Source organism: Heterodontus francisci, chromosome 14, assembly GCF_036365525.1.
Source record: "Heterodontus francisci isolate sHetFra1 chromosome 14, sHetFra1.hap1, whole genome shotgun sequence".
Classification (NCBI taxonomy): domain Eukaryota; kingdom Metazoa; phylum Chordata; class Chondrichthyes; order Heterodontiformes; family Heterodontidae; genus Heterodontus; species Heterodontus francisci.
Window position 1 is genome coordinate 87,098,048 of NC_090384.1, and position 18,001 is coordinate 87,116,048.

At 43.5% G+C, this 18,001-nt stretch overlaps 1 protein-coding gene across 1 annotated transcript in view; it reads right to left on the reverse strand.

Annotated features, from left to right (window-relative positions):
• Positions 1-18,001, reverse strand: part of LOC137377334 (growth arrest-specific protein 2) — a 198,408-nt gene that overhangs the window by 157,302 nt on the left and 23,105 nt on the right. Inside the window, exon 3 of the mRNA XM_068046916.1 lies at positions 13,520-13,641. Within this exon, the coding sequence (XP_067903017.1) occupies positions 13,520-13,641 (122 nt within the window). The remainder of the gene's footprint in view (positions 1-13,519; positions 13,642-18,001) is intronic.

Genomic DNA, 18,001 nt, shown 5'->3' on the forward strand with positions numbered 1-18,001 from the left:
CTTCATGTTTTAATTGTTGGAGATTAAAAAAGAAATTAAAAATGTATTTATTTAACTCTATCTTTTTTTTTCTCATTTAATCCATTCTTTCTTTTCATCTCTTCATTTATTTTCTGTCAGAAGGCAATTGGGCATGTACTTTAAGATTCATTTGCAGAACTAAATTGGACAGCTCTTTCAAAGAGGCAGCACAGGCACGATGGACCGAATGGACTCCTTCTGCACTGTAAGATTCTAAACACAGTTGCTTCCCCTGTTCACTCAGGTCCGAGATGCCGTGTAGAGAACACCACACCAGTTCAATCTCGCAATGCCAGATACCTACAGGACAAATTATCATTGATATTAAATGAGCAAGGGCGAGTTAAAATCACAAAGCATTTGTTGGCCTGCCACAGTAATCTTTGGGACTAGATTGAATATGTCATTGCTACTGACATACTGAAGAGGCTGATCAGGGAACAGATTCTGCTTCACAGATTGAAACTTCTTATTAAAGTATTCACTACTGAATTTGAACAACCAATACTCAACCAACTAAGATGCTGTATTTTCAAACACTGACTGAACTAATCTTACAGTGCTTTACATTTTTACAAACAAAGAACAAAGAACAGGACAGCACAGGAACAGGCCATTCGGCCCTCCAAGCCTGCGCCGATCTTGATGCCTGCCTAAACTAAAACCTTCTGCACTCCGGGGACCGTATCCCTCTATTCCCATCCTATTCAGGAATTTGTCAAGTTGCCTCTTAAACGTCTCTATGGTACCTGCTTCCACCACCTCTCCCGGCAACAAGTTCCAGGCACTCACCACCCTCTGTGTAAAGAACTTGCCTCGCACATCCCCTCTAAACTTTGCCCCTCTCACCTTAAACCTATGTCCCCGAATAACTGACTCTTCCACCCTGGGAAAAAGCTTCTGACTATCCTCTCTGTCCATGCCGCTTATAAGTTTGTAAACCATTATCATGTCGCCCCTCCACCTCCGTCATTCCAGTGAAAACAATCCGAGTTTATCCGACCTCTCCTCATAGCTAATGCCCTCCACACCAGGCAACATCCTGGTAAACCTCTTCTGTATCCTCTCCAAAGCCTCCACGTCCTTCTGGTAGTGTGGCGACCAGAATTGCACGCAATATTCTAAGTGTGGCCTAACTAAAGTTCTGTACAGCTGCAGCATGACTTGCCAGTGTTTATACTCTATGCCCCGACCGATGAAGGCAAGCATGCCGTATGCCTTCTTGACTACCTTATCCACCTGCGTTGCCACTTTCAGTGACTTGTGGACCTGTACGCCCAGATCTCTCTGCCTGTCAATAATCCTAAGGGTTCTGCCATTTACTGTATACTTCCCACCTGCATTAGACCTTCAAAAATGCATTACCTCACATTTGTCCGGATTAAACTCCATCTGCCATTTCTCCGCCCAAGTCTCCAATCGATCTATATCCTGCTGTATCCTCTGACAATCCTCATCACTGTCCGCAACTCCACCAACCTTTGTGTCGTCCGCAAACTTACTAATCAGACCAGCTACATTTTCCTCCAAATCATTTATATATACTACAAACAGCAAAGGTCCCAGCACTGATCCCTGCGGAACACCACTAGTCACATCCCTCCATTCAGAAAAGCACCCTTCCACTGCTACATTCTGTCTTCTATGACTGAGCCAGTTCTGTATCCATCTTGCCAGCTCCCCTCTGATCCCATGTGACTTCACCTTTTGTATCAGTCTGCCATGAGGGACCTTGTCAAAGGCTTTACTGAAGTCCATATAGATAACATCCACTGCCCTTCCTTCATCAATCATCTTAGTCACTTCCTCAAAAAACTCAATCAAATTAGTGAGACACGACCTCCCCTTCACAAAACCATGCTGCCTCTCACCAATAAGTCCATTTGTTTCCAAATGGGAGTAAATCCTGTCCCAAAGAATCCTCTCTAATAATTTCCCTACCACTGACGTAAGGCTCACCGGCCTATAACTTCCTGGATTATCTTTGCTACCCTTCTTAAACAAAGGCACAACATTGGCTATTCTCCAATCCTCTGGGACCTCACCTGTAGCCAATGAGGATGCAAAGATTTCTGTCAAGGCCCCAGCAATTTCTTCCCTTGCCTCCCTCAGTATTCTGGGGTAGATCCCATCAGGCTCTGGGGACTTATCTACCTTAATGCTTTGCAAGACACCCAACACCTCCTCCTTTTTGATAATGAGATGACTGAGACTATCTACACTCCCTTCCCTAGGCTCATCATCCACCAAGTCCTTCTCCTTGGTGAATACTGATGCAAAGTACTCATTTAGCACCTCGCCCATTTCCTCTGGCTCCACACATAGATTCCCTTCTCTGTCCTTGAGTGGGCCAACCCTTTCCCTGGTTACCCTCTTGCTCTTTATATTCGTTTAAAAAGCCTTGGGATTTTCCTTAATCCTGTTTGCCAATGACTTCTCATAACCCCTTTTAGCCCTCCTGACTCCTTGCTTAAGTTCCTTCCTACTGTCTTTATATTCCCCAAGGGATTCGTCTGTTCTCGCCTTTCAGCCCTTACGAATGCTTCCTTTTTCTTTTTGACGAGGCTTACAATATCCTGCGTTATCTAAGGTTCCCGAAACTTGCCAAACTTATCCTTCTTCCTCACAGGAACGTGCTGGTCCTGGATTCTAATCAACTGACCTTAAGCAGCCGCCCCCAATCTAAATTCTTCAGTTCCTGCCTAATATTGTTATAATTAGCCTTCCCCCAATTTAGCACCTTCACCCGAGGACTACTCTTATCCTTATCCACAAGTACCTTAAATCTTATGGAATTATGGTCACTATTCCCGAAATGCTCCCCAACTGAAACTTGGACCACCTGGCCGGGCTCATTCCCCAATACCAGGTCCAGTACGGCCCCATCCCTGGTTGGACTATCTACATATTGTTTCAAGAAGCCCTCCTGGATGCTTCTGACAAATTCTGCCCCATCCAAGCCCCTAGCACTAAGTGAGTCCCAGTCAATATAGGGGAAGTTAAAATCACCCACCACTACAACCCTGTTACCTTTACATCTTTCCAAAATCTGTCTACATATCTGCTCCTCTACCTCCCGCTGGCTGTTGGGAGGCCTGTAGGGCCTCAACATCCCAACATCGTGACTGCACCCTCCCTATTCCTGAGCTCCACCCATATTGCCTCGCTGCATGACCCCTCCAAGGTGTCCTCCCGCAGTACAGCTGTGATATTCTCCTTAACCCCTTTTCCATCCCCCTCTATCCCTCCTGAAGCTTCTAAATCCTGGAACATTTAGCTGCCAATCCTGTGCTTCCCTCAACCAAGTCTCTGTAATAGCAACAACATCATAGTTCCAAGTACTAATCCAAGTTCTGTGTTCATCTGCCTTACCTGTTATACTTCTCGCATTGAAACAAATGCACTTCAGACCACCAGTCCCGCTGTGCTCTGCAACATCTCCCTGCCTGCTCTTCCTCTTAGTCTTACTGGCCTTATTTACTAGTTCCCCCTCATTTATTTCACTTGCTGTCCTACTGCTCTGGCTCCCACCCCCCTGCCAGACTAGTTTAAACCCTCTCAAGTGACGCTAGCAAACCTTGCAGCCAGGATATTTGTGCCCCTCTAGTTTAGATGCAACCCGTCCTTCTTGTACAGGTCCCATCTGTCCCTGAAGAGATCCCAATGGTCCAGATATCTGAAACCCTCCCTCCTACACCAGCTGTTCAGCCACGTGTTTAGCTGCACTATCTTCCTATTTCTAGCCTCACTGGCACGTGGCACAGGGAGTAATCCCGAGATTACAACCCGAGAGGTCCTGTCTTTTAACTTTCTACCTAACTCCCTAAACTCCCCCTGCAGGACCTCGTCACTCTTCCTGCCTATGTCGTTAGTGCCGATGTGTACCATAAACTCTGGCTGTTCACCCTCCCCCTTCAGAATGCCCCCTGTCCATTCAGAGACATCCTTGACCCTGGCACCAGGGAGGCAACATACCATCCTGGAGTCTCTTTCACGTCCACAGAAGCGCCTATCTGTGCCCCTGACTATAGAGTCCCCTATAACTATTGCTCTTCTGTGCTTTGTCCCTCCCTGCTCAACAACAGTGCCAGCCGTGGTGCCACTGCTCTGGCTGCTGCTGTTTTCCCCTGATAGGCCATCCCCCCCAACAGTATCCAAAACGGTATACTTGTTAGAGAGGGGGATAGCCACAGGGGATTCCTGCACTGACTGCCTGCCCCTTCTAGCAGTCACCCATCTATTTGCCTGCGCCTTGGGCATAACCACTTCTCTAAAACTCCTGTCTATGACACTTTCTGCCACCTGCATGCTCCTAATTGCATCCAGTTGCTGCTCCAATCGATCCATGCGGTCTGTAAGGAGCTGCAACTGGGTACACTTCCTGCAGATGTAGTCGTCCGGAACGCTGGAAGCATCACGGACCTCCCACATCTCACCTCTAACCTTCTACTACAGGACTTAATAATATTCAGTGGAGATTTTTATTACTGGAGTTACGGAAAGATTTTTGCAGAATTTTCTAAAATATACGGCTGGATTTTACAGCACACCAACCCCACCGCTCCCTCCCACCACCGCCCCCCCCACCAACATCAGGGGTTATGGCGGAGATGGCGGAAAATGCCTCCAGGAGAGGCACGCGATGGGCCTGCGACGCTGGGAAGGCCCGGCCCGATATTGCCAGCAGTGGCGAGGCCCCATGGTGGCCTCCCCCCGCTGCTTGCCAACGGGAGCTAAATCTAAATATGTTAATTTATTAAAATAAATGAAGTAAGTACTTACCCACCATCCGTTCTGCAGCAATTTTGCTGCTGGTGGCCAGCACTCCCATGCATTCAGATACCTGTCTGGAGATGGCATGCGGGACACTGGTGGGGAGGGGAGAGCAGGTATGTATTTCAGTGCTGGGGGGGAGAAGCGGGGTCAAATCTGATTAGTGTAGGGGATGGTGGAGAGGAGTGAAGTTAAAAGTTTATGAACCTTGGGGGGAAGAAAGGGCAGGTACACAAGATAAGTATTTTGGGGGGGAGAGGGCAAGGAATGAATTGTATGGTTATTAGGGGGTGAGAGAGGGGCTAGAAACATTTACTTAATTTTTTAAAATAAATTTTAATACAATAGCTCTTTAAAAATTTAAGTTGTCATGTAAGGCTCGAAGCCCTTTAAAAATGGCATCGGCGCCTACGCAGTGTCGCCCGGCACCATTGCCTGAGATGGACCGCTAGTCCCCTCCACATCATTGGGGAGGCGGTCTGCCTCAGCCATTTAAATGAGCCACTCCACGACGAACGGTCTGCCCTTTTTGAAGCTGATAAAACCCAGCCCATAATATTGGAACTTTTAATGTTCTTAATAGTACACTATAATTTTCAACTTGTGTACATTGTGTACTTTGCTATCACTGTATGTCATAGGGTCACAGAGTCATAGAGAGTTATACAGCACAGAAACAGGCCCTTTGGCCCATCATGTCCATGCCTGCCACCAAGCACTGATCTAGTCTAATCCCATTTTCCAGCGCTTGGCCAGTAGCTTTGTATGCTATGATGTTTCAAGTGCTCATATAAACACTTCTTAAATGTTGTGAGGGTATCTGCCTTCAGGCAGTGTGTTCCAGATTCCAACCACCCTCTGGGTAAAGAAGTTTTTCCTCAAATCCCCTTTAAACCTCCTGCCCCTTACCTTTAATCTATGCCCCCCTGGTTATTGACACCTCCGCTGAGGGAAAACGTTTCTTCCTATATACCCTATCTGTGCCACTCATAATTTTGTACACCTCAATCATGTCCCCCTCTGCCTTCTCTGCTCCAAGGAAAACAACCCTAGCCTAGCCAATCTTTCTTCATAGCTGAAATGCTCCAGCCCAGGCAACATCCTGGTGAATCTCCTCTGCACCCTCTCCAGTGCAATCACATCCTTCCTATAGTGTGGTGACCAGAACTGTACACACTACTCCAGCTGTGGCCTAACTAGCATTTTATACAGCTCCATCATAACCTCCCTGCTCTTATATTCTATGCCTCGGCTAATAAAGGCAAGTATCCCAAATGTCTTCCTAACCACCTTATCTACCTGCGCTGCTGCCTTCAGTGATCTATGGACAAGTACACCAAGGTCCCTCTGACCCTCTGTACTTCCTAGGGTCCTACCATCCATTGTATATTCTCTTGCCTTGCTAGTCCTCCCAAAATGCATCACCTCACACTTCTCAGGATTAAATTCCATCTGCCACTGTTCCGCCCATCTTACCAGCCCATCTATATCGTCCTGTAATCTAAGGCTTTCCTCCTCACTATGTCCGACACCACTAATTTTCGTGTCATCTGCGAACTTACTGATCATACCTCCTATAATCACATCTAAATCATTAATGTACACTAAAAACGGCAAGGGTCCCAGCACCGATCCCTGATCACAGGCTTCCAATCGCAAAAACAACCCTTGACCATCATATTCTGCCTCCTGCCACTAAGTCAATTTTGGATCCAATTTGCCAATTGCCCTGGATCCCATGGGCTCTTACCTTCGTGACCAATCTACCACGCAGGACCTTATCAAAATCCTTACTGAAGTCCATGTAGACTACATCAACTTCTCTACCCTCGACTACGGAGACGTAGTCACTGCCTCGAAAAATTCAATCACATTTGTTAGACATGATCTCCCCCTGACAAAGACATGCTGACTATCCCTGATTAATCCCTGCCTCTCCAAGTGGAGATTAATCCTGTCCCTCAGAATTTTTTCCAATGGTTTCCCTACCACTGATGTTAGACTCACCGGCCTGTAATTACCTGGTTTAGCCCTGCTACCCTTCTTGAATAATGGAACCACATTCGCTGCCCTCCAGTCCTCTGGCACCTCTGCTGTGGCCAGAGAGGATTTGAAAATTTGTGTCAGAGCCCCTGCAATCTCCTCCCTTGCCTCACATAGCTGCCTGGGATACATCTCATCTGGGCCTGGGGATTTATCCACTTTTAAGCCTGCTAAAACCTCTTATACCTCCTCCCTTTCAATGCTAATTTGTTCAAGTATATCACAATCCCCCTCCCTGATCTCTATACCGACATCGTCCTTCTCCATAGTGAACACAGATGAAAAGTAATCATTCAAAACTTCACCTATGTCCTCCGGCTCCACACACAGATTGCCACTTTGGTCCCTAATGGGCCCTACTCTTTCCCTGGTTATCCGCTTACTCTTAATATACTTATAAAATGCCTTGGGATTTTCTTTTATCTTGCCCGCCAGTGTTTTCTCATGCCCCCTCTTCACTCTCCTCATTACTTTTTTTATGTACCCCCCTACACTTTCTATACTCCTCTAGGGCTTCCACTGTTTTCAGCCCTCTGAATTTGCCATAAGCCTCCTTTTTTTTCCTTATCCAATCCTCTACATCCCTTGACATCCGGGGTTCCCTGGACTTGTTGGTCTACTCTTCACCTTTACGGGAACATGTTGGCCCTGAACTCTCACTATTTCCTTTTTGAATGACTCCCACTGGTGTATTGGTTACAGATTTGTCAGGTAAATTTTTTAAAGAAACATGTTCAGCCCTATACTTTGTTGTATTAGATGGTACTTTGTAAATTGTTAATAGATGGGTAATTTTTGGTTACCATCCTGATATTGTAGCAAATAGGATTTTGATAATAGATCACACTTGAAATCAGGTTAGCACCCAGACAGTGAAGTTGAAAATTACCCCCATTAATTTTAATATTCCTGCCTTGCCAAAATCAAGCTGACTACGAGTTAAAAACTAGATTCATTATTTTTTCACTCGGAAAATCCCACTGATAGGAGGAATTATTGTCTTCTCCAACCTCAATGCTCCATACATGAGCTGAAATATGGTTAGCCTGATTCTTCCATGCATATGAATGTAGCTTGCCCCTAGCTTAATGATACCATCTTAATGATACCATCTTGGCCACTCTCATCTATGTCAGGTGTGGGAAGCAAATGTAACACAGGAGGATACGCAGGTTATTCAAAAATCTGTGTTACAAGTGCATCAAATTATTTTTTCTTTGTACTTAAGTTTAAAAAATTAAACATTATTTGCAGCTAAATATATTTATATACTTCTTTTAAATTAGTAAAATGAGTTTTAAGTGCGCCAGCAGTTGTGATTTAGTCTGTTTATTTCTATGTTACTTTAAGTTTGTTCTTAAACAAACAGAAAGGTGGAGGGATTGGCACTTACCTCTGCAGCAGCCAAGCAGCATTTCCTCCCAGTGGCAAATATGGAATGGACCAACAGATCTGTACAATTGTCCTCGATACTCAGTTTAAACATTACCATTCCAATGTGCAGTAACCATTACACGCCAGGAAAGCCAACATGCAAATTACTTTATCATTCAACTTTGTACAAATATGTACCTCTGTTGGGAAAAGGCAAATTGACACTATTATGTTTTCAATTGTCTGGGGATCAGGATTGAACTTCAATACTCCAGGTAAGAAAATGACATTCCTAGATGGTAAATTCAAATTGAAAAAGTAACGTCTTCACCACATGGAGTTGTTGCCTGCTTTAGAACAGTAGAGTTAAAAGCAAAGCGAATGGGTTGGCTTAACTCCGGCTACAAAGATTGTTGGTAGATTATCAACACATAAAGCAATGAAATAGCATTGTGGTGCAATGTGTCAGTACTTTAATACTGTTACAAATTGCCAGGCATCGATTTAAATCTGTCATTCCTCACTCAGCATCCAATCTCTGCCATGCCACTAGGATGAGACAGGAGCTTCCCAAAAGGTAAGAAAGCAAGGTCAGTGGAAAAATCAACTTCTCTGGCACATTTTGCAGGAGCCAGCTCAGGAGATGTATTTGCTGAAGTCTTGAATCACATCACCAGCCTACCTCCCAGTTTGAAGTGGTGCCATATTATAGAAAGACTGAAAGTGGGAAAATAAATAAGATATTAATGACTATGACTATGACTATGATATCTATGACTATATACTAAAAGTGAGGGGAAGGGAAAATTAATTTGCATCTAAATGTAAATGGAATTATTCAGTTACGACTGAAAAAGAATTAAGACTTTTTCACTGCATTTTATTTCTTCGTACTATAATGCAAGTCCACAGGCAACTGGATATTTGCCAGAATTTTAAAATGGTAAACGTCAGGATAAATAATGCTCTCCACCACCACTACCCTTAGTTGTGTTGTGAGGCAGTAATTTAGATTGGTGGGAAGCTATTCAGTGTGCGTTTACATCACTTCAGTGACATCTGGCCAGGTAGAAATTAAAGAAGACAAGTAATGTTTTTCTACATTCTATCCCAGGGAAGGGGTATATTGGTACTCCTAAGAATCTTGCTCATTTAATGTTGCCAAGAATATCATCTCGTCTTTTAGTATTATTATTATTGTAATTATTCCATGGTTTATGCTGAGCATCACTGACTGTGTTCATTCAGACAATTAGTGTTTGCAGAAATATAATACTAAGCTATAAAAATATGTAAAAGAAACTATATTTAACTATGAAAGTATTGTGAAACATTTAAACTGATTTTGATAATGCTTTGGGCTAAAAATTCAATCAAGCCTGTTAGCAGGTGCGGGGATCACAATGCACAATTACCTCGTGCCAAGTGGAGGTCAGGCAGGCAGCACACAAACTTTGTGCTGCGTGCTCATTGCCATGACTGTAGCATGCAGTCCAGAGAAAAACCTGCTGCTAACTGACTGCATGCTCAACAGGAGGCCAGGTGCATACAAGGCTTGCATGAGGTACAGTTAGCCTGCATTTCTTAAAGGCAGCCTGCATCTCTTAAAGATGAGGTGTATTCAGGCTGCAGCAGTTTGTGGAACTGTTTGTGAATGTCTTTCGGAGCAGCAAACCAGAGAGAAGGCTTCCAGATTCTCTGATGCAAAGCTGAAGGCCTTAGACCAGGAGGTTAAAAGGGGGACAGAGGTGATGTTTCCTCAGGGGGGCAGGAGACTCTCCAGACACATGCTGCAAAGAGAATGGGAGCAGATAGTCATGGAGATCAATTCATGGAATCTGGCCCCAAGGACCTGGCTGCAGTACCAGAAGAAGTTCAATGACTCACAGGGGTGGTCAAGGTCAGTGAATGCATCCTCAAATGCCACATCCTAACCAATACACTGTAAACCTCACACACTGCTTAGTGAACCATGCCCTCTTCATTCACCAATCAACAATCGAGACCTGTGCCCAACATTCAGATGCTCCAACTCACCCTCACCCGCTTAATAATGCTGCCAACCTCAAACCCATATCTTGCAGTTTCCATCTATTTCCAGCTTTATTGCAACACACTCACTGACTCTTCCCTTTCTCTTGCAGGACAAAGTTGCACACAACAGGCGGGATCAGCCAAGAACCTGCTTCTCCTGAGCTCCTTGGAGGAGACGATGTTGCAAATTATTGGGCAGGTAGTGACTGAAGTCATTGCATTCGGCATTTCCAAGAACAACCAGATTACAGTATGTTCCTGCATAATGCACCTTCTTATATCCATCCTCACCCTCAAATTGCTATCTGGCATGAAGTTCAAGTGCAGTGTGTGACCATAGACCTCTTGCTTTCCACAAACCAGCACAATGCACAAGGATGAATATTTGAGTTTTGTATGTATTATTGGAAGTGTTGTTAGAAAAAGTTGTTATGGAATGATTTTTGCGGTGTCTTTTATTTCAGCATTTTGGTCAAGAGGATGTTGTAAGGGTCTGCAGCACAATAATGGAAACATGGGGAATTGTGGAGCATAATGATGTGGGGATGAGATTTTAAGGGAACCAAGGTCTGAGTAGCAGCTCACGACAGAGCCTGTCCAGAGTGAAGGGGTTCCCAGATGCCTCCTCCCTTCTTCTTCCTCCTCCTCCTCCTACTGATGTCCTCACCGAAGGCCTGGTGGCAAAGGCTGCACCCTCATGACAGCCAGGTTTTTGGAGGATGCAGATCACCACAAATTTGGAGACACGCTCTGGCAAGTATCGGAGGGCTCCCGCCAAGCGGTTCAGGCAGCGGAATCATTGTTTCAGAACACCAGTGGAATGCTCCATGATGTTCCTGGTGGCAGCGTGGCTCACATTGTATGTGCGCTATCGATATGTGATCAGGTTATGGAGGGGAGTCAAGAGCAGTCAGGCCTCATCACCAAGCAGCCAGCCTTTGATTTGTCATGGTGACTCAGATACGGCAGGAACAGCTGACTGGTGCAGGATGTAAGTGTTTTGACTGCTGCCAGGATAGTGGGCATTCACCGACATGATTTTCTGTGCATAGTTGCTCACTAACTGGACATTAAGGAAGTGGTACCCCTTGCACTTCTGGTACATCTCCCCAGTAATATGTGGCACCCACAGAGCCACAAGTGCAGTCGATGGCTCCCTGCTACGCTAGCAAAGTCATGTGGCTGCTCCTCCTGCCTCTCTGGTTAGACTGAAGACTATGAAGTCCCTTCTTCTGTCACACAGGGCCTCTGTTACCTCCCTGATGCAGCAATGCACGACAAACTATGATATGTTGGCAATGTCACCATCTCTCACATGGAAGGATGTGCTTGGGTAGAAATTGAGCATGACAATGATCTTCACAGCCATTGGCACCGCCATCTCACCCTGCTGTATGGCGCAGGTCTGGTTGGAGGAAGTGGCACAGTTCAGTGACTATCACCTTGGTGAGTTATGGCCAACTGAGACATTGCTCCTGGCTGATGTGGAGGTAGAAGTGCTCCCTGAAGACCCTTGGTAAGTACGTCCTTCTATTGAGAGCCCTCTTTTACCTCCCTCTGCATACAGCTTCTCTTCTCTGCTGCCATTGCTCCATCTCCTTGTTGTGCTGCAGCCCAAAAGGGATTGCAACTATAGGCCTCATTAATGATAACAGGCATTCTGCTGACATGCCTTCAAACTCTTCTGAACTCATTGAAAAAGTCCAACACCACTTCCTTCTGCGACCAACAACTTTTCAGAACTCCTCCAACACTGAACAAAGTATTTCCACTCATTCTGCAGCAGCAAAAAAAGTCAAAAGCAACTCACCTGAAAGCCCCATCGTGATCCCTTCAAATAGCAGTAATGGGGCAATGAGAGGGGGTGGGGTGGGGTCCTCATGCAGCTGAGTGCATGTTCTTCTGAGAGTATTTAAAAGAAGACGTTAACAGGGCCTGCAAAGTCCAAAATGGCAGGTCAGGTGCCAAATCGGTGTTAGACGCTAGTGATGTCACAATCTTCCCATTCTGCACCCGTCCAGTACACACATGATTTGCTGGCGCGAGCGTGCTTACAAGTATGCTGAGCCACGCTGGCCACAACGGAAGTGGCCAGAAGCCATTTGGCCACCATTTCTGATCTCCGGGTTTCCATAGCACCGGCACAATCGGCGCTGCAGAGCTGAATTTTGCAGCTTTTGTGTTTTGCCAGGTTTCTGTGGCTGGAATATACACCAGATTTGTGTGATTTGCAATAAAAATGGCTTTAATGAATAATTTTGACATTGATTGCCAGCTTGATGTATAGTAATGCGACTGAATGATATTATTTGGAATAATCAATGATCTTATGTCTTTACGTCTTATTTATAATGGAAAATCAGAAAGGAACTCGGGATCCCCAAAATTGATGGATGACTTTGCCCTATTTGGCACACTGTAAGTTGTCCTATTTTAGAGAATTCAGAATAAACAATACCAAACTTTTATGTGGTTTTCGATGCAATGAATTTGGAATTTCTGACAGTTTAGATGCTTGCAAATACACTTTTGAATTTGCAAATCCATGTAACACACATCTTTCTGTTTCTATCCATAATTCAATACCACCCAGTCCCTCTCAGCATTTGAAAAGGCAACGTCACGCAATCAGACCATAAGAGTATAGTGAGGAGTTCTGAACAGAATACATTCTGTACAGGGTCTCACCCATGAGTGTTGGGAGATGAAAAGAGGAAATTGATAAAATCTCCAGCACGGTCAACTCTTCTGCCTATTATTCTGATGTAAAAGGTAGAGTACAAAACACAACAGGTTACATTTTACCATTGTCACAACAATGCTGCAATCACCGCACAAATCCCTTATAAAGCATATCTATGCAAGATTTGAGTGAAAGTGTGTTTCTTTAGAAAAAACTGATAACCAATGATCTATAATCTATTTATTGCATAGGATTATGATGCCTTGTAAATCACAATAGGATATAATATTGAATTCTTTTTTGGGTAATAATTATCTACTGATTAAAATTCTCCACAAAAGATCTGCAAATGTTTAAAAATGTCAATATTAGTTTTGGTTGTGAATTGCTTATTTCCACAATGATCTATAACTGAAAACTCATAGAGGTCCAGGAAAAAAAGTCAGTTATCTAGAAACATGTTCCCAGCTTAACATTAATTATCCAAATCATCAAAACTTCATTTTTTGCATAGTTGAAGGTTTAAAATTTTAAAAATGTCACCATCGCTTGTCGTACAATATTGACTATGGACTGTGGTATCAAACTTACCTTGACAGCTTTACTTTCACTGTTGTTTTCTTTGAATTTCTCTTGTAATGTTTGTGCCAACTGACAGAGAAGTGCTCCATTATCCAGCTTTTCCATAAAGTTTTCTGCAGTGATCTCTTTCCCTGGATGTGAGAAAAGTCAAGATAAAACATCATGACTGATGCATTCTGTTTGATCCTAGTAGTGATGCAAAGGACCACAGAAGTAAGAATTTGGAGAAAGTATTTTGTAATTAAAGTCTCTTCTTTTCCAGATGATTGTGAAATAGATTCTATTATTTACATCACCACAATAACAACTGTGTGTTTGCTAAACCTTCCTTGTAACTAAGATCATGTATTAATTGCGGGGAACTTTAATCTGCAAATAGACTGGCACAATCAAATTGGCAACAGTGCTCTACAAGATGAATTTGTAAAATGTTTTCATGACAGATTCTTGGAGCAAGACATTGTAGAACCGACTAGAGATAAAGCGTTTTTAGAGCTTGTACTGTGTAATGAAACAGGATTAATTAGCAATGTCGTAGTAAAAGATTCACTGGGAAATAGTGATCATAATAACATTGAATTTCATGTTAACTTTTAAAGTGACACATTTCAATCACAAACAAGAATTTTAACCCTAAACAAAGCCAATTACAAAGGTATGAGGGGAGAACTGGCGAAGGTTAATTGGGTAAGTAGACTAAAAGGTATGACAGTAAATGAACAGTGGGAAATATTTAAAGAAACAATTCAAAGGGTTCAACAAAAGTACATTCTATTTAAAAACAAAAACTCATCAAGAAAGACCCATCCGTGGCTCACTTAGGACGTTAAGAAAAGTATTAGACTAAAAGATGAGGCTTATAATGTTTCAAAAATTAGTAGCAAATCTGAGGATTGGGAGTATTTTAGAAACCAACAAAGGGCCACAAAAAGTTTAGAAAAAGGGAAAAAACAGAATAAGAGAGTAATCCAGCCAGCAATATAAAAACAGATTGTAAGAGCTTTGGGAAGTACAGAAAAAGGAAGAGAGTAGCTAAAGTAGATGTTGGTCCCTTAAAGGCAGAGACAGGAGAAATCTTCATGGGGAATGAGGAAATGGCAGAGGCATTGAACAAATATTTTGGGTCTGTCTTCACAGTAGAAGACGCAAGTTCCATACCAGAAATAGGCAGTAACCTAGGGGCTAAAAAGAGTGAGGAAATTGAGGAAATTAATATCAGCTGAGAAAAACTATTGGAGAAACTTTAGGGTATAAAATCTGACAAATACCTGGGACCAGATGGCCTACATTCTAGGGTTCTAAAAGAGATAGCAGCAGAAATACTCTGGATGCATTAGCTATGATTTTCCAGAATTCCTTAGATTCAGGCATGGTCCCGTCAGATTGGAAGTTGGCAAATGTTGCACCGCTTTTCAAGAAATGAGGTAGAGAGAACGACAGGCCAATTAGTCTAACATCAGTCATTGGGAAGATCTGGAAACTATTATTAAGGAAGTGTTAACATTGCACTTGGAAAAGCATAGTATGATTAGAACAAGTCAGCATGGTATTACTAAAGGGAAATCCTGTTTGACAAATTTATTAAAATTTTTTGAGGATGTAACGAGGAGGGTAGATAAAGGGGAACCAGTAGATGTAGTATACCTGGATTTACAAAAAGCATTTGATAAGGTACCACATAAAAGATTAATAGGCAAGGTATTGTGGGTAATATATTAGCATGGATAGAGGATTGGTTAACAGACAGCAAGCAGAGAGTGGGCATAAAGGGGGCATTTTCACGTCGGCAGGCAGTGAATAGTGGGGTGCAGCACAATGGTGGCACTCCCGCCCCGCCCCCCGCCCCCGCTGCTCGGCGACGGAAGCAGAATTTAAATATGTTAATGATTGTAAATTGATGAATTAATGACTTACCTGTTCCCGCCAGCCGTCCCACTCTGATATTGTGGTTGGTTTCCGGGACTCCTGAGGCTTCAGATTTCCATCCAGAGATCTGATGCGGGACACTGATGCGGAGGGAGGAGGGGGGGGCGTGAGGTCAAACCAATCTGATTGGTGTAGGGGATGGTGGGAAGGGTTAAAGAACTTTGGAGAGGGGAAAGGTCGCGGGGGGGAGAGGGGCTAGACACTTTTTTTTTATTAACTTTTAAATGCATATAACTTTAAAAATTTCAATTAAATGTAAGGGCTAGAAGCCCTTTAAAAATGGCATCAGTGCCTGCGCAGGGGTGCCAGATGCCGTTGCCGGGGATGAAACGCTCGCCCCCGCCACATCATCGGGGGAGGGGAGCTATCCATCCCAACCATGTAAATGAGCCGCCGCATTTAATATTGTGGCGGCTCAGCAGAGTACTGCCCGCAAGTGCGCGCTGCCAGCTTTGAAGCTCGCTGCCGAAAATGCAGTCCTCTATATTAATGACTTGGAGGAAGAGACAGAGAGTAATGTATCTAAGTTTGCTGATGATACAATGCTCGGTGGAAAGGTAAGCTGCAGCAAGGACATAAAGAGGCTATAAAGAGATATAGACAGGTTAAATGAGTGGGCAACAAGATGGCAAATGGAGTATAATGTAGGAAAGTGTGAAGTTGTTCACTTTGGTTGTAAAAATAGAAAAGCAGAATATTTTTTAAAAGGTGTGAAACTGGTAAGTATTGATGTTCAGATAGACTTGGGTGTACTCTGTCATGCAGAAATCCACCTGCCAAGGATGAGGCATATTAATTTTGTCATATGATTTTAAACTGTTGCTGGCGTGAAGAAAGGACTTGTTAAAAAAATCACCAGTCACTTGGATGGAAAGACATTTGCATACTAACAGACAGTGCTTGTAGAGGCAAAGGACTATTCCCTGGTCCACTTAACCCACAATGGATTTTGATCATCAGATATTGAAACATGTAAGGAAGCACATTCCAGGTCCTGCTAAGGTGATACAATCATCAGAGCTAGGACTGGTTAAACCAGCTGGGCACATAACTATCTGGCTGGTCCAGGTTCTTTTGAACTAACCACAGGTCAGTTTAAATTAAGAAGGCTGTTGGACCTGGAACCTGGAGCAAGGAAGCCTCTCTCTCTCTCTCTCTCTCTCTTTGGCTCTCTCTCACTTTCTCCCAAGCCACCGGACCCATGGAAGATATATAAACCTCAACAGAGAAAAGACTCTGGCCTCGAAACAAATTGAAGTGTGCACTAGGCCCCAACAAATTGCAAGTCTGACTGGCAACCAAAGGCTTCACAGCAAGCTCAAAGGACAGTAAAATAGAAACCCATCTATTGCCTCAAACTTTTCTCCTTTATTCTTTTCTACTTTTCTGTCTCTAACTTATGTGTTTATCGCATATGCATGCTAGCATGGTCGCGTCGCATATTTGTAGTCGGTAACTGGATTTGACTTTAAGATTAATAAACTTCTACCTTTCTTGTTTAAAATCTAAGAAAACATGTCTGAATTAATTCAGTTGACTTACAATTGGAAAGCGGTGAACAAGGATTCACTAAGCGGGAGCTAAAACACGGTGTTTTAAAAAAAAATAAACCCTGTTACTGTTAAACCAGGCAAAAGCTGAGAGGGAACACCTGGACCCCTCTAACCTGGTTGTAACAGAAATTTGGAGGCTCGTCCAGGATTTGACCCACAGACAAATGAGGAAATTGGAAGTGGGAAGTCAAATTGATCCCAAACAAAAAGAGAAAAGATTTCAATACAGGTTTTCTTGTGGTTGTGTGTGCTAGAATACTAACATGTCTGCAACTGAAGCTAGTAGCTCCCCAGGCTAGGGTGAAGTAACTTGGGATAAGTTAAAAGCACAGTCTATGGAGGAGTTGAGGAAAATGGCTGAGCAGTGTGGGATCACTGTACGTGGCAAGGCTAGGAAGTCTAAACTCCTAAGGCTAGTGGCCAACCACTTTTCCCTTAAATGTGAAGAAGCAGAAGCAGGGTTAGAAGTAGACTCTGACAGGGTATTGCTAGCAAAGATACAATTGGACCAGAGGAAACTTGAATTTGAAAACAGGGAAAGAGAAAGAGACAGAGAGAAGAGAGAAAGAGAAAGAACCTTCCAGAAAGAATCCAAAGAAAGAGAGCTAAGGCAGCTTGAGTTGACTAGGGGCGACAGAGTAACCCCAGTGAAAGCATGGCCAATATGGAGGAGTGTAATTCAGGGCTGGGTACAGGATTGTTAAAACTTTCCCAACTGATCCTAAAATTCAATGAGGGAGATGTGGATGTGTTTTTTGTGTCTTTTGGAAAACTAGCAAGGCAGTTAAAGTGGCCAGCTGAGGCCTGGACTCTGGTGTTACAGAGTAAATTAACAGGAAAAGCCCATAAGGTTTATTCCATGTTGCCAGATGAGAGTTCATCAAATTATGAACTGACAAAAAATGCTATCCTCCAGGCATATGAGTTAGTACTAGAAGCCTATCGCCAAAAGTTTAGAACCCTCAAGAAGCAAGTTGATGAAATTTACCTGGAGTTTGAGAGAAATAAACCG